This window comes from Dipteris shenzhenensis, chromosome 20 (genome assembly GCF_047967505.1).
Source record: "Dipteris shenzhenensis isolate YYH24624 ecotype China chromosome 20, Dip_SZ_1.0, whole genome shotgun sequence".
Lineage (NCBI taxonomy): Eukaryota > Viridiplantae > Streptophyta > Polypodiopsida > Gleicheniales > Dipteridaceae > Dipteris > Dipteris shenzhenensis.
Genome location: NC_141615.1, coordinates 18092056 through 18117986, shown reverse-complemented (window position 1 = coordinate 18117986; position 25931 = coordinate 18092056). Strand labels below are relative to the sequence as shown.

The 25931-nt window shown below is 40.7% G+C and overlaps 1 protein-coding gene across 1 annotated transcript; it reads right to left on the bottom strand.

Annotated features, from left to right (window-relative positions):
- Positions 1 to 218: 218 nt before the first annotated feature.
- LOC147889375 (uncharacterized) lies at positions 219 to 16005 on the bottom strand. The gene is made up of 22 exons (XM_087391952.1): positions 15892 to 16005; positions 15461 to 15732; positions 15290 to 15374; positions 14736 to 14951; positions 14481 to 14534; positions 14222 to 14329; positions 13870 to 14052; positions 13699 to 13770; positions 13424 to 13585; positions 13184 to 13312; positions 12958 to 13086; positions 12741 to 12806; positions 12581 to 12655; positions 12268 to 12362; positions 12029 to 12133; positions 11755 to 11872; positions 11470 to 11649; positions 10916 to 11073; positions 10646 to 10804; positions 10252 to 10408; positions 2576 to 2668; positions 219 to 616 (listed from the first exon to the last, which is right to left on the bottom strand). The coding sequence occupies exons 1-22, from the start codon at positions 15940 to 15942 to the stop codon at positions 509 to 511; spliced, it is 2775 nt and encodes a 924-aa protein (XP_087248078.1). The 5' UTR covers positions 15943 to 16005; the 3' UTR covers positions 219 to 508.
- Between the last annotated feature and the right edge of the window lie 9926 nt (positions 16006 to 25931).

Here is a 25931-nt window from a genome sequence, read left to right as displayed (position 1 = left end):
CAGAGGATGCAATGATGAGTCTATAGGACCACCACCATGCATGATTTTATCATTCAAAATATCATCCTTGTATTGTGTAGGATGCACTGAGTGAGAGAGAGAGAGAGAGAGAGAGAGAGAGAGAGAGCATTTAAAAAAAAAAGACAATAAAGAATAAATATGTATTACACCAAGGGTTTATATTCCAAAAACAAATGGTCAATAGCCCTAACAATTCTTTTTGAAAAGTACCACATAGACATAGTACACTTAGTGAGATAATTGATCTATAAATTTAATGATGACTATACCCACCATGGGAACTAATTTGAGACTAGCTCATCAAAACATTGCAGTGAAAATGGGAGTCTAAGAAATGAACACTCATTTGTTTTTTTGGCTTGCTTTGTTCAATTTACAAAAATTGATTGGCAAGTTAATATTTATGCTCTGATCTTTTTTTTTTTTATGCAGATGATGTTACAAGGATATACCATAACATCCTATAAATCTTTACCAACCGAAAACATCAAAAACTTCTAATGTTCTTTCGTATTTCAAGGTTGTCAATGTGCTTAATTTCATCAAGTGATACGCTTTTTGAGCACAAAGGGCATGCTGAATCAACTCCTATAACCTACATGAAATTACATTTTCATGAAGACAATTAATTAATTCACAATTACATTGAAGAATAGACTTTGAATCTCTCTCTCTCTCTCTCTCTCTCTCTCTCTCTCTCTCTCGCCCCCCCCACATGAACATGTACTCTCATATAACAAATGTTTGTGCACAAATGCTCACACTACCATCACCCACAGTTGTATACAAGCACGCCTATATGTACACAGGTGCATGTGCACATGCATGTGCCCACACACACAAGTGCATGTGCTTGTGCACGTGTGTGCACACATACGTGTACACTACATGAGTTCACACACCTCCCTCAACTAATAACTTGCAAATACAACCATGCATGCACGTAACCCCCCCCCAACACACACACACACACACGGTGTGTGTACACAAACAGCACGCACACTCAAAAAACAAACACAACTACACATCCCCTACATGTGCATGCATGCATGCACTCACACATAGATGCACATGTGTAAACGTGCACAAGTGTAAGAACTTAAGGCCTTACAATGATGTTATTGACCTTCCATGCCTTGGGGAGGTTATTCACATGATTACACACGTAAGCTCATTTCTTACATGTGCTTAACAATAGATGTAAACTCTTTATGAATGCTTGAACAAGTAAATTCTCAATGTGGAATTACATAATTCAATGTGTTAAATCGAAGCAATTTGTAGACTTGTATAATTACATGGCAACACATCTTTCCAAACATGATGGAAATATTAAGGGCTTTCCAATATTTCTACATCTATCCAATTAACCTTTATTCTCGAGGGGGGGGGGGGGGGGGGAACCTTTACTATATTGAGAGTGGTTACAAAAAACATTATTATATTGAGATTGGAAATTGTTAAAAGCTTTCTATTATTTCTACATCTATCCAATTAAAAACTTCTACTATATTGAGTGTACTTACAAAACATTAAGAATTTCTTGCTTATGATGAAGGATGCCAAGAGGCGAATCCTCGACGACCGATCACTAACCCTTGGGGAGGTGTCTCACAGTGCTAAGTTGTCTTTTTCCTCCAAGAATAGAATGCATACTCTCATTCTAACCCATTGTCATAAATTGTTCCAATGGAGGGTCATTTGTGAGAGATCATCTCCAATCTCTCTCTCTTGAGGATAGTGTTCGATGTACACAAGTCACATGTGCACACTAGAGTCTCATGAAACCTAAGACAAATCAGAAATTTCCCTAGCATGGCATTTTCACTCCGAAAATTGAGTATGGTATGATGTGGCAATATGACCCTCCTATTTGGTTCTTCCTTGAGATAGTTCAAGGTAAAAACCATTATTATCAACTCCACCACCCGATGAATTTTCTTCATCTTTTCATGATCGTGTTGAGTTTTATTCTCAAGAAGTGACAAGGGGTAAGAAGGTATATAAGGGAGACATGCGACAAAAAAGGGGCTGGAAAAAGTAGAGGTCTGCACTGGTTGGGAGAGGGAACAAAGGATTACCTAATAGGGGCCACAGCAGCAGAGAAGACAAATGGAGAGCTGGCAGAGCGAGCAACATTGTAGCCAGCATCTCTCTTTCCTATCTTCTATGACTGTTACATTTAACTTCCATACTAGTCTGAGACTTTGGCCTTCCTATAGGAGAATTATAAAAGGCATACCTTAGCATCTAGAGAATCTCAAATTCTTATTCACGATGCAAGATGTACTTTCTGGTTATTATGTTGCAGGTTTGGGGACAAATCGACATATTAAAGTCCTCCCTTGACCGGTAGAAAGGTGAACAGGTTCAAGACTAAGATACTTTGATCATCAAGTCATTGTCTTCTTTCTATTCCACCCTCTTGTTTTGTATGCATTTGTTAGTTGAACTGGGTAAGTTAAACAAAAGGATTTACTGGTTCATAAGTAGAAGGGTCCAGGATTTATTGGTTCATAAGTAGAAGGGTCCTAGTAAACAAGAGCGTTCTTACCTTCGTATACTCAGTAGCAAGGGCAGGAAATTTGCAGTGGGGACAAGTAGTCCAATCACCTAGCACCATATGCCGTCCTGAAGCTATGCAAAACTGGGAAAGAAAAAACAGGAGTTAATGTTTTAATCCAAGAAAATTTCCATTAGTACACATCCCTCAAATATGTCAAACTCACCAAATTATGTTGTTCTTTTAAAAACTCATCAAGCAAGTAAAATAATACATTGAAAGCTGATAAGAAATTCATGTAGCCTTGAAAACCACAATATTTATGAGAAACGTTTGTGTATAGTTTTATGGAGGTTAACAACCAAGCTATACATCCCCAACCAAGGCTGATCCTTGGTGTATTTCTAAATTTAATTCCAAACAAGGAGATGCAAAGTGGACCAGACTTTTAAAACAGGAAAATTCCTAGAGAAACCTATAGCCCATGGCTTCATATTTATATAGAGTTTACAAATAATGTCCCCATGGCTGATATTTAACAAGAGTTTACAAATAATATCCCTATAGCTTGATATTTATAGAGAATTTACAAAGAATGTCCCCAAGATGGATTCCAATGTAGGAATCGGCAGAGAATGTAGAAACTCAATGCAGAACCAACATTTTGTGCCTGGATGGCACCTATCTCTTCCAGCCCGATGTTTTCCAGGATAGGCTCTAGAAAACTTGCAACAATTATGAATGTCCAATACCAGTAAAAACGTCCAAGCATCAGTTTCTAAGAACCTGTGAGCACAAAATTTCAAGAAATTCAGCCCATAAACTCTCGTGAGCTCAAACTGTCAACAAATTTGTTCAAGGCTTGAAGAGAAATAGGCTGATGATTGGGGTTAAGGAAGCAATCGGAAGATGCAGGGCTGGTTAGAATTTTGGTTGCAGCAGGAACAGCAATGGAGATAGGAGGCGATTTCAGTAAGGAGGCAAGAACTAGCAGCAATTTGAATTCAGGAAGGAAGTAGTTTATGCCAAGCATGAATGGGAACGGACTATATGAGGAGGACCAGGGGCAGTAACAACTGCCATAATCTAGAGACTTGGATATCAGAAGTATGGCTCATCATAGGGCAAGGACTGCCGCATGGACAGTAGTTAAGGATGCCATGTGGGAACATACGTAGCCTATAAGGGCTGCCACATGGGCAGCAAGATGGCTGCCATGTCAGCAGCACCAGGGCTGCCATTTGGGAGAAGGTCTGGACAGATCTGGCTGCCACATGGGCAGCCATGTAGATCTAGCCAAGTGGTGCTAGAAGGCCCATCAAATGGGCATGCAAGGAGGGAATTTATGGACGTCGAGGGCCCCAGAATGGACCTTTCTCAAAGCACATCTTGCACCAGGGGGTCAGCCCTTGTACAGGCCTGGTTAGCCTATTTTGTGGTCAGTCAAAAAAGAGACCTTGACCTTGGTCAGAGGTATGGGCAAGGTCGGTCACCTAAGTGGGACCGTCAGTGGCGGCGGATACCTACAAGGTCGGCCACCTGAGTGGGACCGTCTTTGGCTGATGAGACGGATACCAACGAGGATGTTCGACCAGCTAGAAGAACGACTTATAAGAGTTAGACATCATCTCGGAGGGGAGAGGGCTTCCGGCCATACCCTATCGATAGGGCAGATTGGGCCTCTTTGACCCTGTCCTCGAAGAGCCATTGATGTCCCTTCTTAGGGCATATGGAAAGAGATGGAGTGCAGCAAGTGTAGCAACAGACAGGCCTATTTTTGATACCAGATACAGCCTTGGGCAGTAGGTGTGGAGTACATTGAGGATCAATTTTGCTTCCACTTTTGGAGCATGATATATACATTGTTTGGCTGTCTACTTGGCCGTGTATTCTGCAGATTTTGTGTGTGTCTATGGTCTACTTGTGTTCACATCATTAAGGAAGATCTAAGGTAGTTTGATCCATGGGTTACAATCATTCTGCTGTGAGGCTTTGGCTACTGTAACCAAGCCCTATTATGTTTCACATTCAAGTAATTGCATGCCTCATATGGAAGAGAAGTTGAGTGACACTGACAACTATCCCACGTGGAAGTTCACAATAAGGAGACAATGCCTTTTTTAAATTAACAATGAGCTGCTCTCATGCTTGCCCACTCTGCTTGCTCGGAGGTGGATCTGTAACATTGAGCCATAAACCTTGGCCATCAAATAGCAGATCATAATAGTGCATTCGTTGCCAATATCCATAGGGTCTCCTACCTTTTCAATGGGAGTGATTGTGTTAAAGGTCCAGGATAATTGGAAAGCCTTTCCTAGAAGGCCTCAATGAAGAGCCTGGTTGGATTTTATGGGCAGTCCAAAACTCTACAGTGACGCACCACTCCAAGCCATGAGCAAGGACACATGAGCCAAAGCACTACAGATAGAGTAGGGCCATAGCCGAGAAGTAACCTGTGCCAAAAGCAAGTGAAAATATTGTCACTGCCAAGAATCAAGTTGAAATTTCGAGATTTCGAGTCCTTCAGCCATCTGATAGTTTCTACAGGACATGGTCCTGCAATAGTAAGAATGAATACATCAAATTTCCCTCTGCACAAGACCATGCAGCACTGGTTCAAGCAGAGCAGAGAAGGAAGATTTCCTAAAGTAATTTCACTACGAAATCAATGAAGAGCATGTCAGAATCAAACTAAATAATCCGAAACAGAACAAGCACAAATTTGTTGTGCTCTGAATGAGGGTACTCATCAATCAACTTAGAGTTGAGCCCACTGACAAGACCTTGAGAAAATAACCGGTTCCCTGATCCTTTACCATGTGTGAGGGGTGACAGGGGCCTAGAAGACATCTGGAACATTTGCGGAATGCCATGTAGGCAGAGCAGATCCCGGAATGCTGAGGAATGACCTTCCAGCATTTGAAAACATTTCTGGAATGCCTTTCCTTGGCATTCTGGGATCTAGTACTTGGCATGGCAGTTACAGGCTGTAAAACGACCTTGAATTGCCATTTTTGGCACTTTTCTCCCTCTCCTTTACTCCCTTCTCTCTAAGCTCTCTTTCTTTCACTCTCCACTCCACAAGTCCACTCAGGCCACTCAACTGGACTCTCCCCTCCACCATTCTTGAAGGCTAGTGCCTGGCATAGCAGTCTACAGGCTGTAACAGACCCATTTTTGGCACTTTCTCTCACTCTCTTCAATTCCCCTAGCTCTCCAACTAGCCTTCCATGGCAGCCTATAGGCTGTTAAACAGCCCTGAATTGTCATTTTTGGCAATTTCTCTCCACTCCCCCTAGCCTCTCCAACTATGGCGTCCACTCAACCCCTCCTCTCTAAGCTCTCTTTATTCCACTCTCCACTCCATGAGTCCACGCAGCCACTCAACTTGACTATCCCCCTAGCCTCTCCAACTACGCTTACACCCGCCCCTACACTTCTCTTTCTTCCACTCTCCACTCGATGAGTCCACTCAACCCCTAAACTCAACTCTCCCCTCCACTCTTCTAGAAGCTTCTACCCTCCATTCTCCTACCTCCACTCAAAGCCTTTCTTCCCTCGAGCTCTCTTCCTTGATCCTCTCTCTCTCTCTGTGTTTCTAAGTCATGATGATGTGGCATTTTTAACCCGGCTCCACGTTCCCCCTGTCGAAACATTCCCATTCCTTCATAACTAAAGGATGTATAATGATCTGTAGGGGGTAGCAAAGAGTTTCTCCAAGTCAGAGAAAATCTTGTTCTAAAGAAGACATTTCAAGAATTTGAGGAAAGCCTAGATCCAGTGAGAGAAATGGTACAGTAACGTAATTGACTTGGCCTTGTGGCAACCGTATGCCAAGCAAGTACTATGACATATGTGTCCAAGCCGGTCTCACGATGATAATGGTATCACGACACTGAGGAATGATGGTGAAAAATAACACAACAATTGAGGCTAACCAAGTCTCAAAAGAAGACCAAGAGTCCCAGAAATGAAAGGCAAGATCAAGGCAGAGCACAAGACATGGATCGCTCCCAAGATTGAGCACCTCAATGAGGCTACTAGGAAAGTGTTTCTTCTATGAAAAGAAGGGACATGTCAAGTCTGAATGCAGCTATGGCAAGAACACGTGAATGTTATGCAAAAGAATAGCGAAAAGCGGAAAGTTAAACCCAAACATGGATTGCAGAGTTGTTCTAACTAAGATTGTTGAGCCCTCACCCTTTCAAACACACACAATAACTAGGTGGCAAGCAAATCTCCTTGAGAGATTGAGGGAGGAACATCATGAAAGACACATCAATTGAAAGGGGCGGATAGAGAATATTGCTCTTAGGGAATTGAAGGGCAAGGCTCCAACTATTTAGATGCCCAAACAACATCTAGAGTCAAGACGAGAGAAGGATACGGAACTAAGGAACATGGCGAGGTGAATCCTGAACAGCTAAGCCCTGAGCCTATGGCTCAATTAGATGAACATGAAAGTATAGAAGACCGATGCAGAAGTGAAATGGCCGGAAAGACCTAGGAAGAGTTTTAAGCGCTTAAAGCTCTCTGCATCGAGCAATTGTTACAGCTGGCCCCTTATTGCAGACTCCTTTGCCGAGCAGCTCCAGGATCCTATGCAAACAACTACCACTAGCACAATGGATAGCCTGGTCAAGATGCTTGATCATGGAGACACATTAGTTATTTCATTGAAGATAAACAATACCACAATAACATGAGTCAATGTGGATGGAGGATCTAGAGTCTACATTATCTCTGAAGACCTCATGAAAAGGCTAGAGCTAAAGAAACTTAAACCCTTCACACACACTTTTTTGGTGAAAATTATGATGCTTTAAATTACAAAATAGCTTCCCCTGACCGGGGAGCTGAAGAGTACATCAATTGAAAATTTCAGTATATGACTAGTATACATTGTAATCTATGTAACGAGTTTGCAGGCAATCAAAGAGAGATTGCTGCAAAGATTGTCTGAAAAAAAGAAAAGTAGAAAAGGTAAGATCACCAAAGACTCTGTGGTTTCTAGAAACCTTGCTAGAGAGTCCAGGGTGCCCCAGTAGCGAACCCATTTGGCCGGACAATCCAAATGCCAAATCTGATTTTGCCCTAGTTGCAGCCCATGGTGGAGGCAATAGAACTTTATATAGAGAGGACACTGTAATATTAGACAGCTTGAAAGGACAAATGGATGAGTGTGATGAAAGAAGACTCCAGTCCTAAAGCCTGTCCTGAAGCTTTAGAGGTGGTACCGGCTGAAATGACAGGAGCATACGAGTATTCGCCTGCCATACAGGGCGATGATGCATCCCTAAACCATACTTTCCAGCAGCCAAAGGAAAGGAGACGAGAGTGCCATCATCATGAATGACATCCATATCCCTTTGGAATTAAGGAAATATGAACATTAGGGCACTTGCACGGCCAACGGTGGGGAAAAAATCGTGACCAATGGATGCTCTCAGCTCTCAAAGAGTTGCCTTGCAACGAGTCACGGCCATGCCAAGCCAAATGTAAAAGAATATGCTTCCAATCTGAAAACATTCGAGAAACAAGAGGGCAACCTCTAACCTTGCCTTCAATAAAAGAAAGTCCCACTGAGTAGGCCACCAGTAACCAAAAGCAGAGGTGGTGATTTGTAGAAGCAGAAAGCGTATCATAGCAGCCCAAGGGTGATCACCATGTAAGAATTGTAGCATCATTTTCCCCTTATGAGCAAGAATATGAACATGAATATTAAGAATATTTAACCCCCTATGCATGTTTGGTGAACACAACTATTGTACTGGAAGCATGAGCAAGCTTTTCCTACCATGTTTGGAACACTAGAAAATTTCCATGACGATGGACATAAAGGAGGAAAGATCTCCGTTGCTAAAAAAGATCAAAGGCAGATAGAATTGAATGTAGGCCACCAAAATGAATTGAGCAATTCGGAGCCAAACATGCAAAGGCCCAAGTGGCTAACTTCCAATATTCAAGCTTTTTCTTTAATTTGGCAAGAACCCAATCAGTCTGTTGACGACGAGTAATCATCCAACCCAAAGGATAACCAAGATGGCATACAAGCTGAGTAGGCAGGACAATTTCCCCCAGCCATAAAAAACCAGTCTCTAGAATGCAAAGGCAACAAGCGAGATTTCTGAAAATTCACATGAAGGCCAGCAGCTAGCCCATACAAAGAGAGGGGCCTGCATAAGTGAGGAAAGGTTCCTCTCAGTATTCTGTGACACGAAAAAAGAATCATTTGCATAAGCCTGAGCAACCATAGGACGACTTCCAAGATTCTCCAAACCATGTAACATGTTAGTCACCACCAAATGACCCATATATTGAAGCATGGGATGCGTGGCTATAGCATACAAAATGGCATTAAGAAGACAACCCTAACGGACTGAACAACGGAGGGTCCAAGATTCAGAGAGATCCACCGATGATATGCAAGCAGCTTTGCTGTCACTATAGAGCCAATAGATAATATGCTGCAATTTTTGACCAAAACCCAAGGCTTGCATGGTCTGCGCAATTAAATCCCATTGGATTGTGTCAAAAGACTTGGCAATGTCAACTTGCAACAAGAGGACATCCTACTCCGTGTATTTGGCATATTCAATCCCAACATAGGCATTTGCAATATTATTAGTGATATGCCTGCGAGGAACAAAACCATATTGCGCTGGATGTAGACCATCATGAAAATATCATTTGATGCAATCAACCACCATTTTGGTTATGATCTTATAAATAGCAAGCATAAGAGTGATAGGCCTCCAATCAGCCAAAGATTCACAGATGGACCACTTGGGAAGAAGCTTTACAAGCCTTTTCTTCCAAGAATCCAGCATGTGTTGATTGTTCCAAGCCCTATTTATCATTTCCAGCAAAGTAGACTTGAAAAAGTCCCAATATGCAAGAAAGAATTCAACAATGAGACCATCCCAACCAGGAGATTTCCATCTATCACATGATTTAACAGCATCACTTAACTCTCTTTTAGTGAAAGGAGTTTCTAATTCCAAAACCTGTGCCGGAGACACACACACACATCAAAATATATATACGTCAATGTCTAGTTGAACCAAAGGGTATGCTCTGGAATTACAATAGTTTGGTTTCTTTGCATTCTAAAGCGGTCCTTTCAAGGAAAAAGTTTGTGAAGTAGGTGCGTATCCTAGAGTCCTTTGGCAGCTACTATTGCCAAAGTTATTTATTGTTTGTTGGACTTTCAACCATTCATCTGCCAATGCTTTGTCTCCATATAATCTCCCCCTACAATGTTGTGCAAGTTGAGCTGTTCCTCATTTTTTGTATTACTCTGCGTGGCATTTGCTACCATTGTTGTGCAATGTAATAGTCATTCCATGCACAGATCAAATAAGCATGTCACCAGCAACCCTCGCCTTACAAGTTTGCAAACATTATGAATAAGATGTAGCTACATGAAGTAGACATTACAAAAAAAAAGGATCAATAAGCTTACAGTAGCAAGACAGCCAAAAGCTCCACATGAAAATCAAATAAAACAGCTTTCCCTTTACTGTTTCTTTATGTAATTCTTGAAAGAAAGAGATTTCCATTTTCTTCCTCACATGTTAGCAACATGCTTCACACAGATGCCACATGGTTTTATGTTCAACTGTGAATAGTTATAGCAAGCCATGTAATAAAATCAGTATCGTTTGTTTCTATGGACATAAGTGCCCCCGGTGTGATGCAAGAAAAGTACAGATCTCAGTGCTTACAGGGATTTTGCTCCTGCAGTTTTCACAGTCCAGCTCCATATTTGGTAGTGGGGATGCACAAATAGGACACGGTGTTGACAGTTCCTTTTCCTCCACTTTTTCACACTTCCTTACAATCTTTTCAACTTTGCGTTTATATGCTGGTGAAATCAAGTTCCTGTATAAAGTCTAGTTTACAAGTACATCAAATAAGCTCATTTATTGTTAGTCTTCTCACTCCCCTCCCCTGCCCCCAAAAGAAAGCAATACACCTCTTTTAGAGCCACTTTTGTGTTTCTCTTATTTGACTGTCAGCTATATATACACTCAATGTGCATGATCACCATTACTATCATAGAACTGGAAGCTTAAAATCTGTATTATTCAGGAAAAACAAATATGAAAATAGTCAAACCTGTATTCGGGGTGCATTAGCATGGATGCATACTCAAAAGCTGTAGTCTTTAGGCCTGAACGATGACACTCTATGACTGTTGAGGTGAGGATGGGAACCACATGAGAACTGAACTTATGAATATTGCGAGCAACTCTGATCAGCAATTGAGAACCAATGCTGGAAACAGAACAGCTATTTATTAATGAGAACTCTGCATGGAATCAAACATGGAATGAAAAGGAACTGGTCAAGTTGGTAGCGCATTGTTGATAACAAACTCCAATTTACCTGTGATCACCCAGCCGTATATGAATCTTTACAAGCACATAGGAATGCAGCAGCATCAACTGGTCTAAAATGTTTGAAGGCACTGCCTGTTCTTGAGCTCCCAATAGCAAGCAGAAGTCTAGTAGAAGCTGGTGTGCTTTTTTGTAGTTCCCCCCTTCCTACGAACAAGATACAAACTCAGTCCATATCAAAAGGAGAAATAAAATCACTACTTTCAATCCTTGTAAAGATACATGTTCTGAATCAAAAGAGGGACCATAACGTTCTTTAGAAAACAATGTTGCTCCAAATGAACCAAGTCTACAGGATGAAAAATAGAGAATGACACCAAAAAACTTGGACACGTGTCCATATGATCATTGATTACACCACCACCCTGCATGAACCTAACGGTTTTAAAAGACATAATCATAATCATAAGGGACGTATAAATGACAATTTATCTAAACCAGCAATATTAAAAACTTGACCAGAATGAACTATGGTAAGAAGAGGAAACTGACACCCTCATTGCACTATCACACACAATTTTTTCATGATTGGTAAGTTTCAACCTGCTCTTGAGTTGCAATGATGGAAACCAAGTTAGCAGCCTCTTCATAGTTTCCAAGAACCCTATGAAGCATGTACAGATATTGTGGCCTTTTCTCTGTACCCTGCTGGTCTTGATTCAAATACTCAAGGACCTGATCTGTAAGGGCATCATTCTTTTCTCTTCCAACCAACTCAATTGCCTGTATGAGAGAATATAAAAGATATCTATGTTATTTTATGTACTAACGTATCACAAAAATGCAGTCACATTATTTCCATGTCATTTTAGTGCACAAAGGGTACACCTGCTCTATTCCATCAGTGCTGCCCCACCAAAGATAGAGTTTCAGGGCTTTCTCACTCTCTCCAGAACGTTCCAAAAGCATTCCAGCCTTGCTGTATTCTCCCATAGTTTCATAATACCTACTCAACAGTTGCTGAGATACATGAAAAAGGTTCTCGGACTAATGAACTAGAAGCTCCTACTAACAGCATTTCCAGTCAACCAATTATCTCTGCATCATAACTCTTTTATCAAAAGAAATAAAAATGGCCCTTGCCCCTAATAGTTATCCTAACCTGGCCAGTTGAAGGCACTCATCCTTTGAAGTGTTGTCAACTACAAGCTCTGTATAAATGTCCATTTTGTCTTGTTGTTCTGCAAGTTCCTTGGCCTCTTGAGATCTAAAGAAAAAAAAGGATGCAGTCCAGGTCTTCAATAACGCACAAAGAAAACATGTAATGTAAAAAAATATTGTATATTGAAGATATTCACTAAGATCAAAGTCAATATGTGGCAACTGAAACTTGCAAAACACCTCTTTGCCAGGATAAGAAATTCGATTGCTTTCGCATAGTCTCCTGTATTCTTGCAAAACTTGGCTGCAAGAATAGCGCCTGAGACTGACTTTGTCTGTCATAGTAAACAAATATGAATTGTTGTATTATATACATATAGCAAGCTCTGTTAATACGTTAATAAAAAATTTCTTAGCTCTTATCAATTTGGTCACCAAAATGGATTTAAAAAAAAGATTTCAGAATTTATACAATGAGTCACATTTGCCTTTTCAAGATAATCACATAACTGAACAGAGTACTGATGCGGAGGATTAAAATCAAATGCTTCACCTTGTGTACGACTGAAAAAGCCTTCATTGGATTTTTTAGAGGCCCTAAGAGTAATCTGACAACATTTTCATGGTCCTGCAAGGGGGATTAGTATTAACATGAATTCAAGCATATATCCACTAAATGCAAGACAAAAAGGTTCATTGCTGGAACAAATTACCTCTGCTGACTCAAATGATAAGATGGCATCAGCAAAATTTCCCCCTGCCTCCAATGCTTTTGCATACTAAAGAAATCCAACAAGACTTACAAATCCATCGATAGTTTTTAGGGGAGCCAGTGTTCAATGAAAGTTGTTCAATGAAAGTTTAGGGCCTTGAATAAGTGCAAAGGCAAAATGGAGTTTTTTTGTACTAGAGCACACTGGTCAACCCTACCTCAACATAGAACTTTGGACTTGCCAACCGTTCTAAAAGAGGAAAAGCTTTGGCGTAACTCTCTGCAGCAATATAACATGAAATTGATTTTGCCAATTGCCCTCCCAATTCAAAAAAATCTGCAGCATCCTGAAGGATGAAATAAGCCGCTAATGCTTTAATGCCATTTTGCAAATCCATAAGAACGCGATATCAATTATTGCATTCAGCAGAAAAATGTTATTACCTCTAGCAAATTCAGCCCTTCAAAAATCTTAGCACATTCAGTATAAAGGGAACAATCATCACACAACATTGCCATCTGCCTCCCCTTCCAAGGATCACCACAGTGAATTGATGTTCGTGCAATTCCTGCCTGATCAAGGGACAGCACAAAAAGAAACCCCCAAATATTGCAGATGTTTAAACCAAGTTCATCATTAAAAATGGCAACAAGTGCAAATTTAAGGGAGCAAGGGTCATTTACTCTGATAGTGAACAACTGCTTGGAATTCAATCCAGCTTTCAAAAGGCTCTCATAATGTGTGAGGGCATGTCGATGTTCCCCACGCCTTTCCAACAGTTGAGCATACTCCCTTTTAACATCTGTTATGGAGGATGATGCCAATTCAGTAGCTAATGCAAGTGCCTGCACCAAACAGACATGGCTTTTGCATTTGAGTGCCCTATTCAGCATGAAAACTTGCTTGTCTCAGAAAAATCCATTGGAGATTATACTGACAACCAACAATTCTTATTTACCTTGTCCCACTGTTGCAGATTGCTTCTCATCTCCAATGCTGCCTCTGGGTGACAAGACTTCAAAAATGCATCCTGCATGAAATGACATTTAAGGAGAAAAGTTACCATTAACAAAACTGTTCAAGAATTGGAAAGACTTCTTAAAGTTCAGTAAAACAAGAGAGAGCGCACCTGGGCAGCATCATGATCACCAAAAAGTACAAAAATATGGCCAGCGAGGAGGGCACGATTTTCCACTTGCTCAAACTGATTGAGATATGACAGCATTTTTATATTCTTTGACTGCTGGCATGACTTTATTGCTATTTCCAGTTCCAGGTGTTCCAGAGCCTTCCGTGTAAAAGCATCCCATATCTGATACACTAATAAAGCACATGCAATTCGATGAACCCAGGAAAAACCGCTTCACATTTTGCAAATCTCATGCTAAATACGTTGAGCCTTTTAATGACTTTAAATATATACATTGTGATGAAGAAATAAGGGAAAAAGTGTCCATACTGGTGCACTTTCCCATGCCTACCTCAGTAGATTTGAGGACAAGAGCGTCATTCCAAGCATCTTTGAAATGCAGTAGGACTAGACTCTCATTAAATCTCTCTCTCATTTGCTCATTACTTTGTACAGCTTTCTGGGAATACGGAGAATCATATTTAAGAACCTAGCTGATTCACACAGCTCGCTTTAAAGTGTTTAGAGAATTTTTACGAGTGCTCTCAATGAGTAGTACTATAAACATGCATAATTAGATATATCATCGTAGGATTTGCTACTAATCTTACATGCTTCCATTGATGTGTTTGAAGAATCAACTTCTTTGTTTCGCCATTGTCAATCTGTTGCCAATATATGACCGTCAGCAGTCAATTTTAGAAGACAGAAATAATAAGAGAAGACGTTTCAAGTTCTTCGAATCAGTCTCAAAAGGAGAGAAAAATTTGATCTACTGAATATAGCGACCATTTCAATCAAAAGATTGATTATTACTAATCCCGGATTACCAATAGGCTTTGAATAGCAAAAGTAAGACTGCCTGCCTTACACTGGAGGATCCCATTCTGTAAAGATACTGGATGGAAGTCCACAGGTCTTGAAGATGATCCCAATAACGTCACATACGGACACCATATATTGACATTGGAATAAACATATACAAAGTTCTGAGTGTTTTCTACGAGCAAGAAGATTTGGTTGTCGCTTGCATCCCAGAGGATCATCTCCAATGTTCCACTAAAACCTGGTATCAGTAGTACCTGCACATTTTGTTTGTCGTTACGTGAGTTTCAATTCGTTACAGGAGCATAAGTAATACAAGCATGAGTACGTCTCGTTGATCTGAATGAGGAGGAAACTTCAAAACCAAAATTTTATTTGCTATCCTAGATACAGAATTTACAAGGCTCGATTAAATCTTTGGTAAGTAATGTGGGTCGCCAATAGAGCTATAGAGGGTCGGGGTTGCATTCTCTCAGAGCTATTCTGGGGTCCACGACACGTATATCGTTTATGTTCAAAAAGTAGGATACGAATGAATCGAGCTGCATGATACAGTAATACATCGTGGATGGAAGGGGAGCTGACTTAGGCGTGCCTGATCATCCAACGGATTGTAGAGGTACACAGAATGATGGTCGTCTTCAAAAACCAACCGAGATCCGGATAAATTCAGCCAAAGCCTGTTCAGCCCGACAGGATGCAAGTAATCAAATGAATCAATGCATCCGCTATTCCAGTCTTGCAAGAGAATTGCGGTCAAGAATACCTCGAAATTCCACAATCCACATGACGATACTCGGTAACTGGGAGAGGACTCTGCTCGTGAATGTAGAAATAGAGTATGCTTCCGCTTTTGTTCCCGTAGGCTAGGAAGTCTGAAGTCAAGCCAATGCACGTTATGTCCGCCACTGCGTACCCTTTCTCAGGAAACGTGTGCGTAATTGCTGCCTGCTTTGCAGTGGCGAGTTTATCCCGAGGCAAGCATTCTAGTTCGACTTTTCCTTTATGCAAGGTCGCTTTACAACGCCCGTTTTTGAGCTGCATTAGGCAGAGGGACAAGGAAAACGGCAGAAGAAGTCATCACAAAACACGAGTGAGCTGAGAAAGGAAGGAGGGAAGAGATGAGAGAAAACGGAAGCGATTAAAAGCTGGATTTGCAAGAAAGGTTGAAAAAAAGGAAAAGAAGAAGAGGAGTACAGTGAGGGAGGGATGAGGCTGAGGCGTGATGAGCTCGGAGCGACGGACCATGGTGCGATGAAGAAGATGAACATGAAGAAGATGGGAAAGAATGAAGAAGTTTTGAAGGTGGTTATTCACACCACAAAAGTAGAGCAAGAAAATATGACACACACATTGCCACATTACTACAACATCATGAGTTTCTCCAAAGGCGGCCCACATCCCTAGCCAAGTGGGGCGGGAACAGCGGTGCCCCATCTACCTAGCCAAGTGGGGCTAGGGACAAGGGACAGGTGCGGGGACAGTCGCCCCCCACGTACCTAGCCAGGTGGGGCTAGGGACAAGGGTACGGATTTTTGAAATCGATCTACGAACGGGAGAATATCGAATACGCACAGTTGAAGCCCTCGGTAGAGAGATCCCTCTCATACTTCCATGGTGGGGGCTCGAATGATCTGTTGTATAACAACTTCCTCACTGGCCTAGAGAAATGGTTGAATATGGGTAAGAATTTTCACGAGGATATTCCTATTACCCGTAAACCTACAGAAGTGAGTACAGGAAAGGGAAAAGGGCCATGTCCGTTGTCCCTAGCCCCACCTGGCTAGGTACGTGGGGGGCCACTGTCCCCTGTCCTTAGCCCCACCTGGCTAGGTACGTGGGCAGGGGACAGGGGACAGCAACCCTTGTCTCTTGTCCGTAGCCCCACCTGGCTAGGTATATGGGCCTCCTCTGTAGAAACTCATGATGTTGAATACTTCATGGAATACTCATGATGTTGAATAGTGCATGGAAAAGGGCCTCTTTCCCAAATGGCAAAACTTCCAAAATGTCTTGTGAAGGGGACATCAACTCCGTCAAAACTTTGCTTCACTTTCATGGGAACACAATACTCTCTTACCCCCCCAGTTCACACCTGGGTTGTGAATGTATCAACCCAATGTATCGAACTCTGATAGCATTATCTAGTTTGTAACTTGTTTATAGCCATATCAATCCCTGCCCATATCTGGGTTGTATAGCCATATTGATCCCCTCCCAGCTCTAGCCTATCCTATCTATTTCGCCACCCCATGCTCACTCGCTCCACTGCACCATCAGGCCTCCACTCCCTTTGTCTTTTTTCATCTGCCCATGCCTTGGTCAACCTTAGTCAACCCCCATCAAAGTCCACTTGGTGAGATTCTGGTTGACTCACCAGTTTTCCCAAAGTCCACCCTACCACTCACACCCTCACATTGATCAGCAACATCATCGATATACTCAATGTTCACAAGTCTTGTGATTTGCTGAGAAAAATGTTCTCTTGGGGTTTGAAATTTTAGAAGTTTTTTTTTTGGGAGAATTTGCTAATTTCTTAGCTTAAATATAAATAAATTGCCTAAAATTTTGTAGATTTTATAAAATTGAGAAAATACATTTTACAGGTAAAAATGAAAATGTTACATCATATGTAGTTTTACGGGTTTTCTACGAACATTGGCTATATATTTCTCCCTTGCTCCTTCCTCACGCAATAAGGGTGCACTCTCTTCTTCAAAAGTGAGACGCTTCACTATCACTCTTGTCACCACCCTTTTGAAGCTACCTTGAGTCCACACTTTGCTACATTGTTTGAGCTCATAAGCTTGCCCATACAGTGACCATAACAATGCACATGGAAAGCACACCACATTGATGTGGATTATAACAATAGTGATGTTGCTCTCAACCCCTACACAAATTGAAGGAGGGGGAAATGATGGCAACCCTATTGTCATTTTTATCACATGAACACGTCTACCTTCCTTTAGGCCCATGCCTATTCCACCCATGCTTATGCAACAGGCATGATGATGTCTCCTTTCCCCAACCTACTTCCATAAGTTTTAGGACTAGTATGTTATTATAGTAGTCTTGGTTTGTATGGTCTTATCTACATCCCATCATCAAGCCTACTCTACAAGCTCCAACATTGAATAGTACACATACCTTTGCTTAGACTAAGTATATTTATGACGAGACAATTAGGTGCATGCATCATTGCAACACCTTAGTGTATATATGATGAGAAGATTGTTTCCTCCTGGATATAAGATGGATGTTCCACAATGTGCATGCATACACATTGAGCACAATTCAATCTCCAACCCAAACTTTCATGAAGGTGAGGACATATGCGTTGCATGGTTGAAACTTCTGGCAAAACCTTTTGTGGATTGCTTGTCTAGGAAAGGGTACTAAAGTGAGTAGTTGCATGGCGAGTTGCTAGTGCAGTGTTATCATGTTTGGCATCCCACCCACTAGCTTTGTGCTTACATGAGCAAGCTAATGATAATCATTGGACTACATGTCCCTTGCACAATGACCAGTAATAATCATGATTATGATAATCATGGTCACTCGATGCCTTTGTTATATCAAGCATAGACATTGTTTTATGACATTTACACTATCTCTAACTCCTAAAAACAATGGGAAATTTGGACAAAAAGAAAAGAAAGGTGGTTATGCCTAGTATAGGCCCTACTAGGGTGAGCGTTGGTCTGGAGATTTCTATCATTGGTTACTTAGTGTGAGGATTGGAAAAGCATACTAAGGAAGAGACCAAAATTTTCAGCTAGGTTCGACCTACATGCTCACATTTATAGCAATAAAGTCAGCCCCACCCTATACTTTTGAGAAAAAAAACCCATTTAGCTAAGAAAAGCCTCTCAAATTTTGTGCCATCTCACACTTGTCAAGTACTAATCTCACCTTTATGCTTTGTAAGGACTCACACAACCATGTCTCATTAAAGTTTCAAGACCTTAATGAATGAATATATCCTCAATTGTATCAAAATTCTACTCACGTGGCACCTACCAGATTCCCAATTGGACACATTGCTTGGCACATGATTTAAAAATTATCACCACTAGCACAAGAGCAGTGGTAGTCAACACTGGCATACATTTTCAATGCTTGTAAGTGAGACTTTAATGATAGCAACACCATGTTGATGGAATGTAATGTTCAATCCTTCTTGGATTCCCTAGAATCATCATCTTGAGGGAAGGCCTACTTCATGGTGTTGATCTTACTTAAGGGAAGGTGTTGAGGAGCCATTGAGATGGTTCCTCAACACATGTTAGGTATGTTGCACCATGTGAGTGTACACCTTGGTTAAGCTCCTTGATTGCACCCTTAGCTAGCCAAAGTTTGCTAATTAGCAAGCCCTATTGAGAAACCATTTTTGGATAAGCTCTTAGCCAAGGTTGGAGAAGCATTGGCCTAAGAATAAAAGCCACCATAAGGAATAGAGGTCAAAAAGGGCAAATCGAGGAAATAAGAAGGTGATTGAATGCATACTAATTGATAGAGACCACACATGATTTATTGCACATCTAACACTAAGAGAGACAACACAAGTTTTATTGAATACACAACTAAGAGAAACCACACAAGGTTAATTGTACATCTAACAGTGCATTATCCACATGAATTGCTGAAAACCCAAACCAAAGGGCTTTAATATGCATGTGCCACTGCCAGCCCACTAATGTGGTGGAATTGGTCTACTACAAAGGGCTATATAAGGAGGCCACTTCTCAAGCCTCAACATCGAATGCCAATACCCCTACCTCCAGTCCTTCTCCATCCAAAGTCTGTCTATATCGCCATCGAAGCTCTATTGGAGAGAGCACGGGTGGACAGCACCATCCGTTGTATCTGATATAAAATTTTTATGCTGCTCTATTGTGTCTAGTCTTTGGTTATTGTACTATCGTTGTTATCAAACTTTTGCAGAAGTCATGGCATTCGAAGACAATTCACTTGTGTAGATACTCCTCAATAGAATGCAAGAGCTGATGGAAGAATGGTACTTTAGCAGACAGTTCAGTGAGAAGCATCTTTCGAATCAGTATTGGGGAGAAGCAATAGCCACTACAAACTACTTGCTTAATCAACTTCCTACCAAACCGATTCAGGGTATAACACCTTATGAAGCATTCACTAGACACAAGCGACACCTCCGCATATTTGGTTACATAGCATATGCCCACATACATGACGATCATCGCAGAAAATTGGATGCAAAGTCATGTAAATGCATCATGGTTAGCTATAGTGAAGAAAGCAAAGCATACAAGTTATATGATCCCATCAACCACAAGGTCATTATCTCCAGAGATGTAATCTTTAATGAGGAATCTGAATGGAAGACCTCAAATACACAGGAGATAGACACACCACTTACTCAGTCATCTACAGAAAAGGTTGATGAAGAAGAGCAAGAATTTACAGAAGCACCCCAAGAAGAGCCACAGCAACTCAGACAGTCTACTAGGGAAAGTAGACCTCCAACCAGATTGACATATGCTTAGAAAGGCAAAGCAATTCAGGTTGAAACCATGAACTATGCTCTTATGACTACCATCATGGCTATAGAAGAGCCAGTGTACTTCAAAGGTGTAGTTGACAAGCCAAAATGGCAAATTGCTATGAATGAAGAAATGGAAGCTTTGTATAAGAATAATACTTGGGAATTATGTGACCTTCCACCAAGAAAGAAGGCCATAGCAACAAATGGGTATACAAAGTGAAGTACAATCCAGATGGAAGTATTTGAAAGATACAAAGGTAGACTAGATGCAAAAAGATTTGCATAGCAATATGGTCAAGATTATGATGAGACTTATGCTCTAGTAGCAAAGATGGTTTCCATACGGTTCTTGATATCACTAGCGACACTTAGCAGATGCAATGTGTACCAGCTAGATGTCAAGAATGCTTTTCTCAATGGTTAGCTAGATGAGGATGTTGAGATATGGTGTCATGAGCACATAATTAGAGGCAAAGGATGGTATAGGAATGTATTAAAGTAGCCACCCTAGGATGTGGACTACATGATGTGCGGATGTGGATCGAGGACAGCCACAAGGAGAGATGTGGATCAGAGGATCCCACAAGTGTTGACTATTCTAAAGGCTCTCTCTATATAAGAAGCCTATCATGTATTGTTGATTACATATATATTGCAATAGATTAAGTGTTTGCTACCTTATGTCTATCTCATGGTGCTTTGATCCTCCTTGATCTCTCACTTTAACATGGTATCAGAGCTCGCTTGTCTTCCACTGAGACATGGTGATCCTTGCAAGAGATTGAGAGGTTCTTTTAAGTGATCATGAGTTTGTTCAGTTCACTTCCGGTGAGAAAAAATTTTCATCATCCATTCTATGAGTTTTCTCTTTAGAGTGTGAGAGAGATTCATTGAGTTTATGAGAGAATTTAAGTAGTCCCGTTCCTTCCTTTGGATTTGACAAGAGAGAGAGCCCGAGAAAATACTCGACACACATCAAGCACTCAAGGCAGAAATGATCGAGGCAATCTTGTATCATTTCAAGTGGCTCCTTGGCAAAGATTTACTTGGGCGACAACTCCATCGCTCAAAAGTTCAACAATGATGAGGCTAATGTCAGGTGACATAAAGTGTTTTGAGCTTGGGTTCCTTGATGTTTCTGTGCCTTTTTTTTTTCTTTTTGCTAGCTATCAAACTATACAGAGATTAGTAGCAATGTATGTCTTACCAACAATGTTAGCCCGGTGCGTGGTGCATAGCCCATAGAAATAAAGACGCCGTGGCAATTCAAGCAAACGCAATGTTGCTAGTATCCAAAGTTTTTCATTGTCTACAAGGTAGCCACGACTTCAAAGCTTCAAACAAAGCTCCCAGCGACAAGCTCTTGGTTTTGGTGCCTCCAACAACAGCAGCGAACGGCTAGCCCTCCAACACAATAGCAACAAGACGATGCGCTAGGAAGATTTGCGCACCCCGATGACATTCTTGTAGGCGACTCCTTCATGGTGGCAGCATCCCACAAGCCTCCTTCATTTGCACACTACTCGACTCCAAAGCCACGATGACTGCATCGATGCGCTGCATACGGCCTTTGCCCAATACCGACTCGAGTTCCTTGTAAAGTTTTTTTATTTCTAGGATTGAACCTTACAACACGTGTTTCTTACTAAGCCTAGGTCAACATTGATCTTGGGTTAAACCTATGGTTAGTATGTTGGCTTGGGTTAAGTTACCTCACCCTCATCTGCCACATCATCCATGATAGGATTAGATGTGACCATGGTTAAGTTTGCTTAGCCTTGGATTAACTCAGTTGGGTTAAAAGATTACCACATGGCATAGTGCCACCCAAGCACAATCTGTAAGCTGCATGTAAATAGCCTTTGTCACATCATCAATTTCCCCTCTACTTCATAAAACCATAACTTGCAATCCAAGAAGAATTTGCACGTGTGTTAAAAAGGAAAAGTGATCCCCTTTTTGAAATCTGCATGCCTACTATCAAGTTAGAATCATTGTTAGCAATTAGACACTACCAGCAAAACAAAGCTCATGGTAAGACCTTTGCAATGGCAATACGTACCCCAACTATTGAGAAATTCACTAGGGAAGGATTTCACACCTTGTCTAAATGAGGTATCTCTTGATGCATCAGAAGCTTTGGAAGACTATAAAAGAAGACATGCCTACTGCACAAAATGAAGCCTGGAAAGAGAAAGACGAAGCAACACTATCACTCATTGGCTTGCACTTGGGTCCGAATATAATTCATCATATAGACTCTAAGGATCATGCCAAAGATGCATGAGATGAGTTGAACACAGTGTTTGGTGCAAAAGCCAAAAACCAAGAAATTCATCTTAAGATTGAATTCTATGGTTTGCACATGAGCTTCAATGAATCCATGGCACAATTTGTCAACAAGATCAAAATCATTATGACCCAACTAGAAGGCATAAATGCAAAAGTAGGAGAAAAGAATGCACTTGCAATCCTCCTTAAAAGCATGCCTAAAGAGTATAGCGCACTAACAACCACTTTGAAGAATCTTTCAGATCCAAAGTTTGAGGAATGTGTATCGTCTCTTCTTGAGAAAGAAAGAGAGTTGAAGGCATCGACATCGATATCTACATCAATACGCAGCAGTAATAATGAAGAACAAGCATTGTTCAGTAAAACATCAACGAAGTTTTATCATTGTGCAGAAGGATGGGTCACTATCAAAGTGATTTCAGACTGAAGAACAAACCAAAGTGTCACCATTACAAGAAGCTAGGACACAAAGAAGAAGACTGTAGATTGAAGAACCAGCAGGTCAATTATGTGGAGTCATCATTAAGACATGAGCACAATGACAACAACAACATGTATTGAGAAGAAAAAGCCTTTCCACCTTTAGCCTATATTCTTGTAATCAAACCTAACCACCTACAAGTATCCATGCAAGCACTCAGGGGAGGTATTGACATGTAAAAACCACACTTGACCACCTTGAGTAGTAGGTATGCACTAAGGGGAGGTGATGGATTTGTAACTAACATCTGACCATCTTGTGGTTGCCAATGGATCATAGCACCAAGGGGAGGTGTTGACATATGGTGCCATGAGCACATAATTAGAGGCAAAGGTATGGTATAGGAATGTATTATAGTAGCCACCCTAGGATGTGGACTACATGATGTGAGGATATGGATCGAGCACATCCACAAGGAGAGATGTGGATCAGAGGATCCCACAAGTATTGACTATTCTAAAGGCTCTCTCTATATAAGAAGCAGTAAGCACCCAGAAGTTAGTATAGTAGAATCAACAAATATTTTGCTAATCTGGGATACATGAAATCCAATGTAGATCATACTCTCTTCTACAAAGTTCTAGGGGAAGACTTTACTATTGCACTTTTGTACGTAGATGATTTGATTGGTTGTGACTGGAAGTAATGATAGCTTCATCAAAAAGTTGAAACAAGACTAATCTGCACAGTTCGACATGAAAGACCTTGGACTTATGCACTATTGTCTTGGAATTGAGTTCTAAAGAGATTCACACAGCACCTTCATGAGTTAGCTGAAATATGTCGACAGTCTCCTGAAGAAGTTTCATATGGCAGATTGCAAGATTGTAGCCACTCCCATGGAACACAGTTTGAAACTTACAAAAGATTCAGAAAAGCCTACAATCAATGACAGGTACTATCAGCAGCTCATCGGATCTCTTATATATCTGACTATCACATGGCTAGATATTTGTTATGTAGTAAGCTCACTCGCACAGTTTATGTCAAATCCAAAATAGTGTCATTGGAATGCATCCAAAAGAGTCTTGAGATACATCAAAGGTACAAGACAACTTGGAATAGAATACACAGAAAGTCATCCAAGGTTGCATAGATACTGTGACAGTGACTATGCCAGAGATCATGAGACCAAGAGATCGACACAGGGATATGCATTTTTCCTTGGTCAAGGTGCTATATCATGGTTGTGAAACAAACAGCCCATTGTTTCTTTGTCTTTAACTAAAGCAGAATATAGAGCACTCACTACACGTGCATGTGAGGCTATATGGCTCAGAAGACTATTGTCAGAAACAAATTACTTTGATGAATCAAAGGCAACAACAACATACTGTGATAATCAATCGGCTCAAGCATTGGCCAAGAATCTAGTATATCACTCCAGGACAAAGCACATTGATGTCAAAGAGCACTTCATTAGAGAAAGAGTGTTACTTGGTGACATCACACTACAGCATTGTGATAGCAAACAGAATGTTGAAGACATCTTTATCAAACCACTCGATAAAGAGCTTTTCAAGAAGCACCGACAAGCTCTTGATTTGACCAAGAGGAAGGACATTCCCATTAAAGGGGTGTGATGGAATGTAATGCTCAGTCCTTCTTCGATTCCCTAGAACCATCATCTTGAGGGAAGACCTACTTTATGATGTTGATCTTGAGAAACCATGCTCAACATCATGTGATCATATGTGCATAGCACTAACCCAATAGAGTGCTATAAAGGAAAGGGATGGATGCCCTAACCCTAACCCTAAAAGGGTTTGTATATATTCTACAATTTCAACTAAATCTTGTGTATAGTTAGTCATTTGTAATGTGCTCTCTAGCTATGCCCTCACTCCTCATCTCCCCTCTTCATATTTTGTCAATTTGCTCCTATTCTACAGCCTTTGGATTAGGAATTATCTTTCCATGTTTTTGTAGATGCCTCATAGGTAGCCATTAAAGTAGTTTTGATGCAAACAGAAAGAGAAGGATTATGCATTGTCTATTCCTTGAAAAATTGGAAACCATAACCCTATACTTCCATGTGGATCATTACGCATTAACTTATTTGGTAGACAAACAACAATTATCAAATAGACTAGCGAGATGGAAACGAGTTTGAATATTGTCATTCATACTCTTGGTAGGCAACATGCTATTGCAGATTGTTTGAGAAGGCTAGAATTGAAGGAAGCATACAAAAGATACCTAAAGGGACTTGTGATCAGTTACTGGTGCTTCTAATATTCATATTTAGCCCCTTAATTCTGATAATTGGTATGATCAAATATTGTCATTTGCCTGTTTCTTGAAAATTTTTCCAAAGATCGAAGAAAAAGGTTGGCTCTAAGGAGTAAGTCGTTTTTGGTAATTGCTATTGTTTTATAGAACATCAGTATTAATTAGGTTATTTGAAGGTGTGTTCCTGGTTTTGAGAAGGATTTATTGCTTTCAAAAACACACTAAGCATTTTTCAAGGGAAATAACTAGCAAAAAGATCATGCAAGTGGCCTTGTGGTAGCCTACACTCTTAAAGGGTTCTTAAAGTTATGCTAAGTGACGTTTGTAGTGTCAAAAATAAGTGAAACTAGCTGAATCAAATAGAATGCCACATCTACTTAGAATCAGTACATTTTAGTGGCAATAGATTACTGCACAAAAATGGGTAGGGGTAGTGGCACTCATAGATATTAAGTTAAATAATGACAAAGTTTCTTTATCAAAATATCATGACCAAATAAAGGTGTCTCATTGAATTGGTTTTTTATGAAGGTGTTATTTCTTGAACAAGGCACTAAAGAAATAGACAACTATGCATATGGTTGTCTATAAAATATCAACTACTTATTCTTCTGGAAAAATTTGTTTAAGTGAATAGGAGTGACTGGGATCAGAAGTTGCATCCTACATTGTGGGCCTTTAGAACAGCATTCAAGGTTACTACAAGGA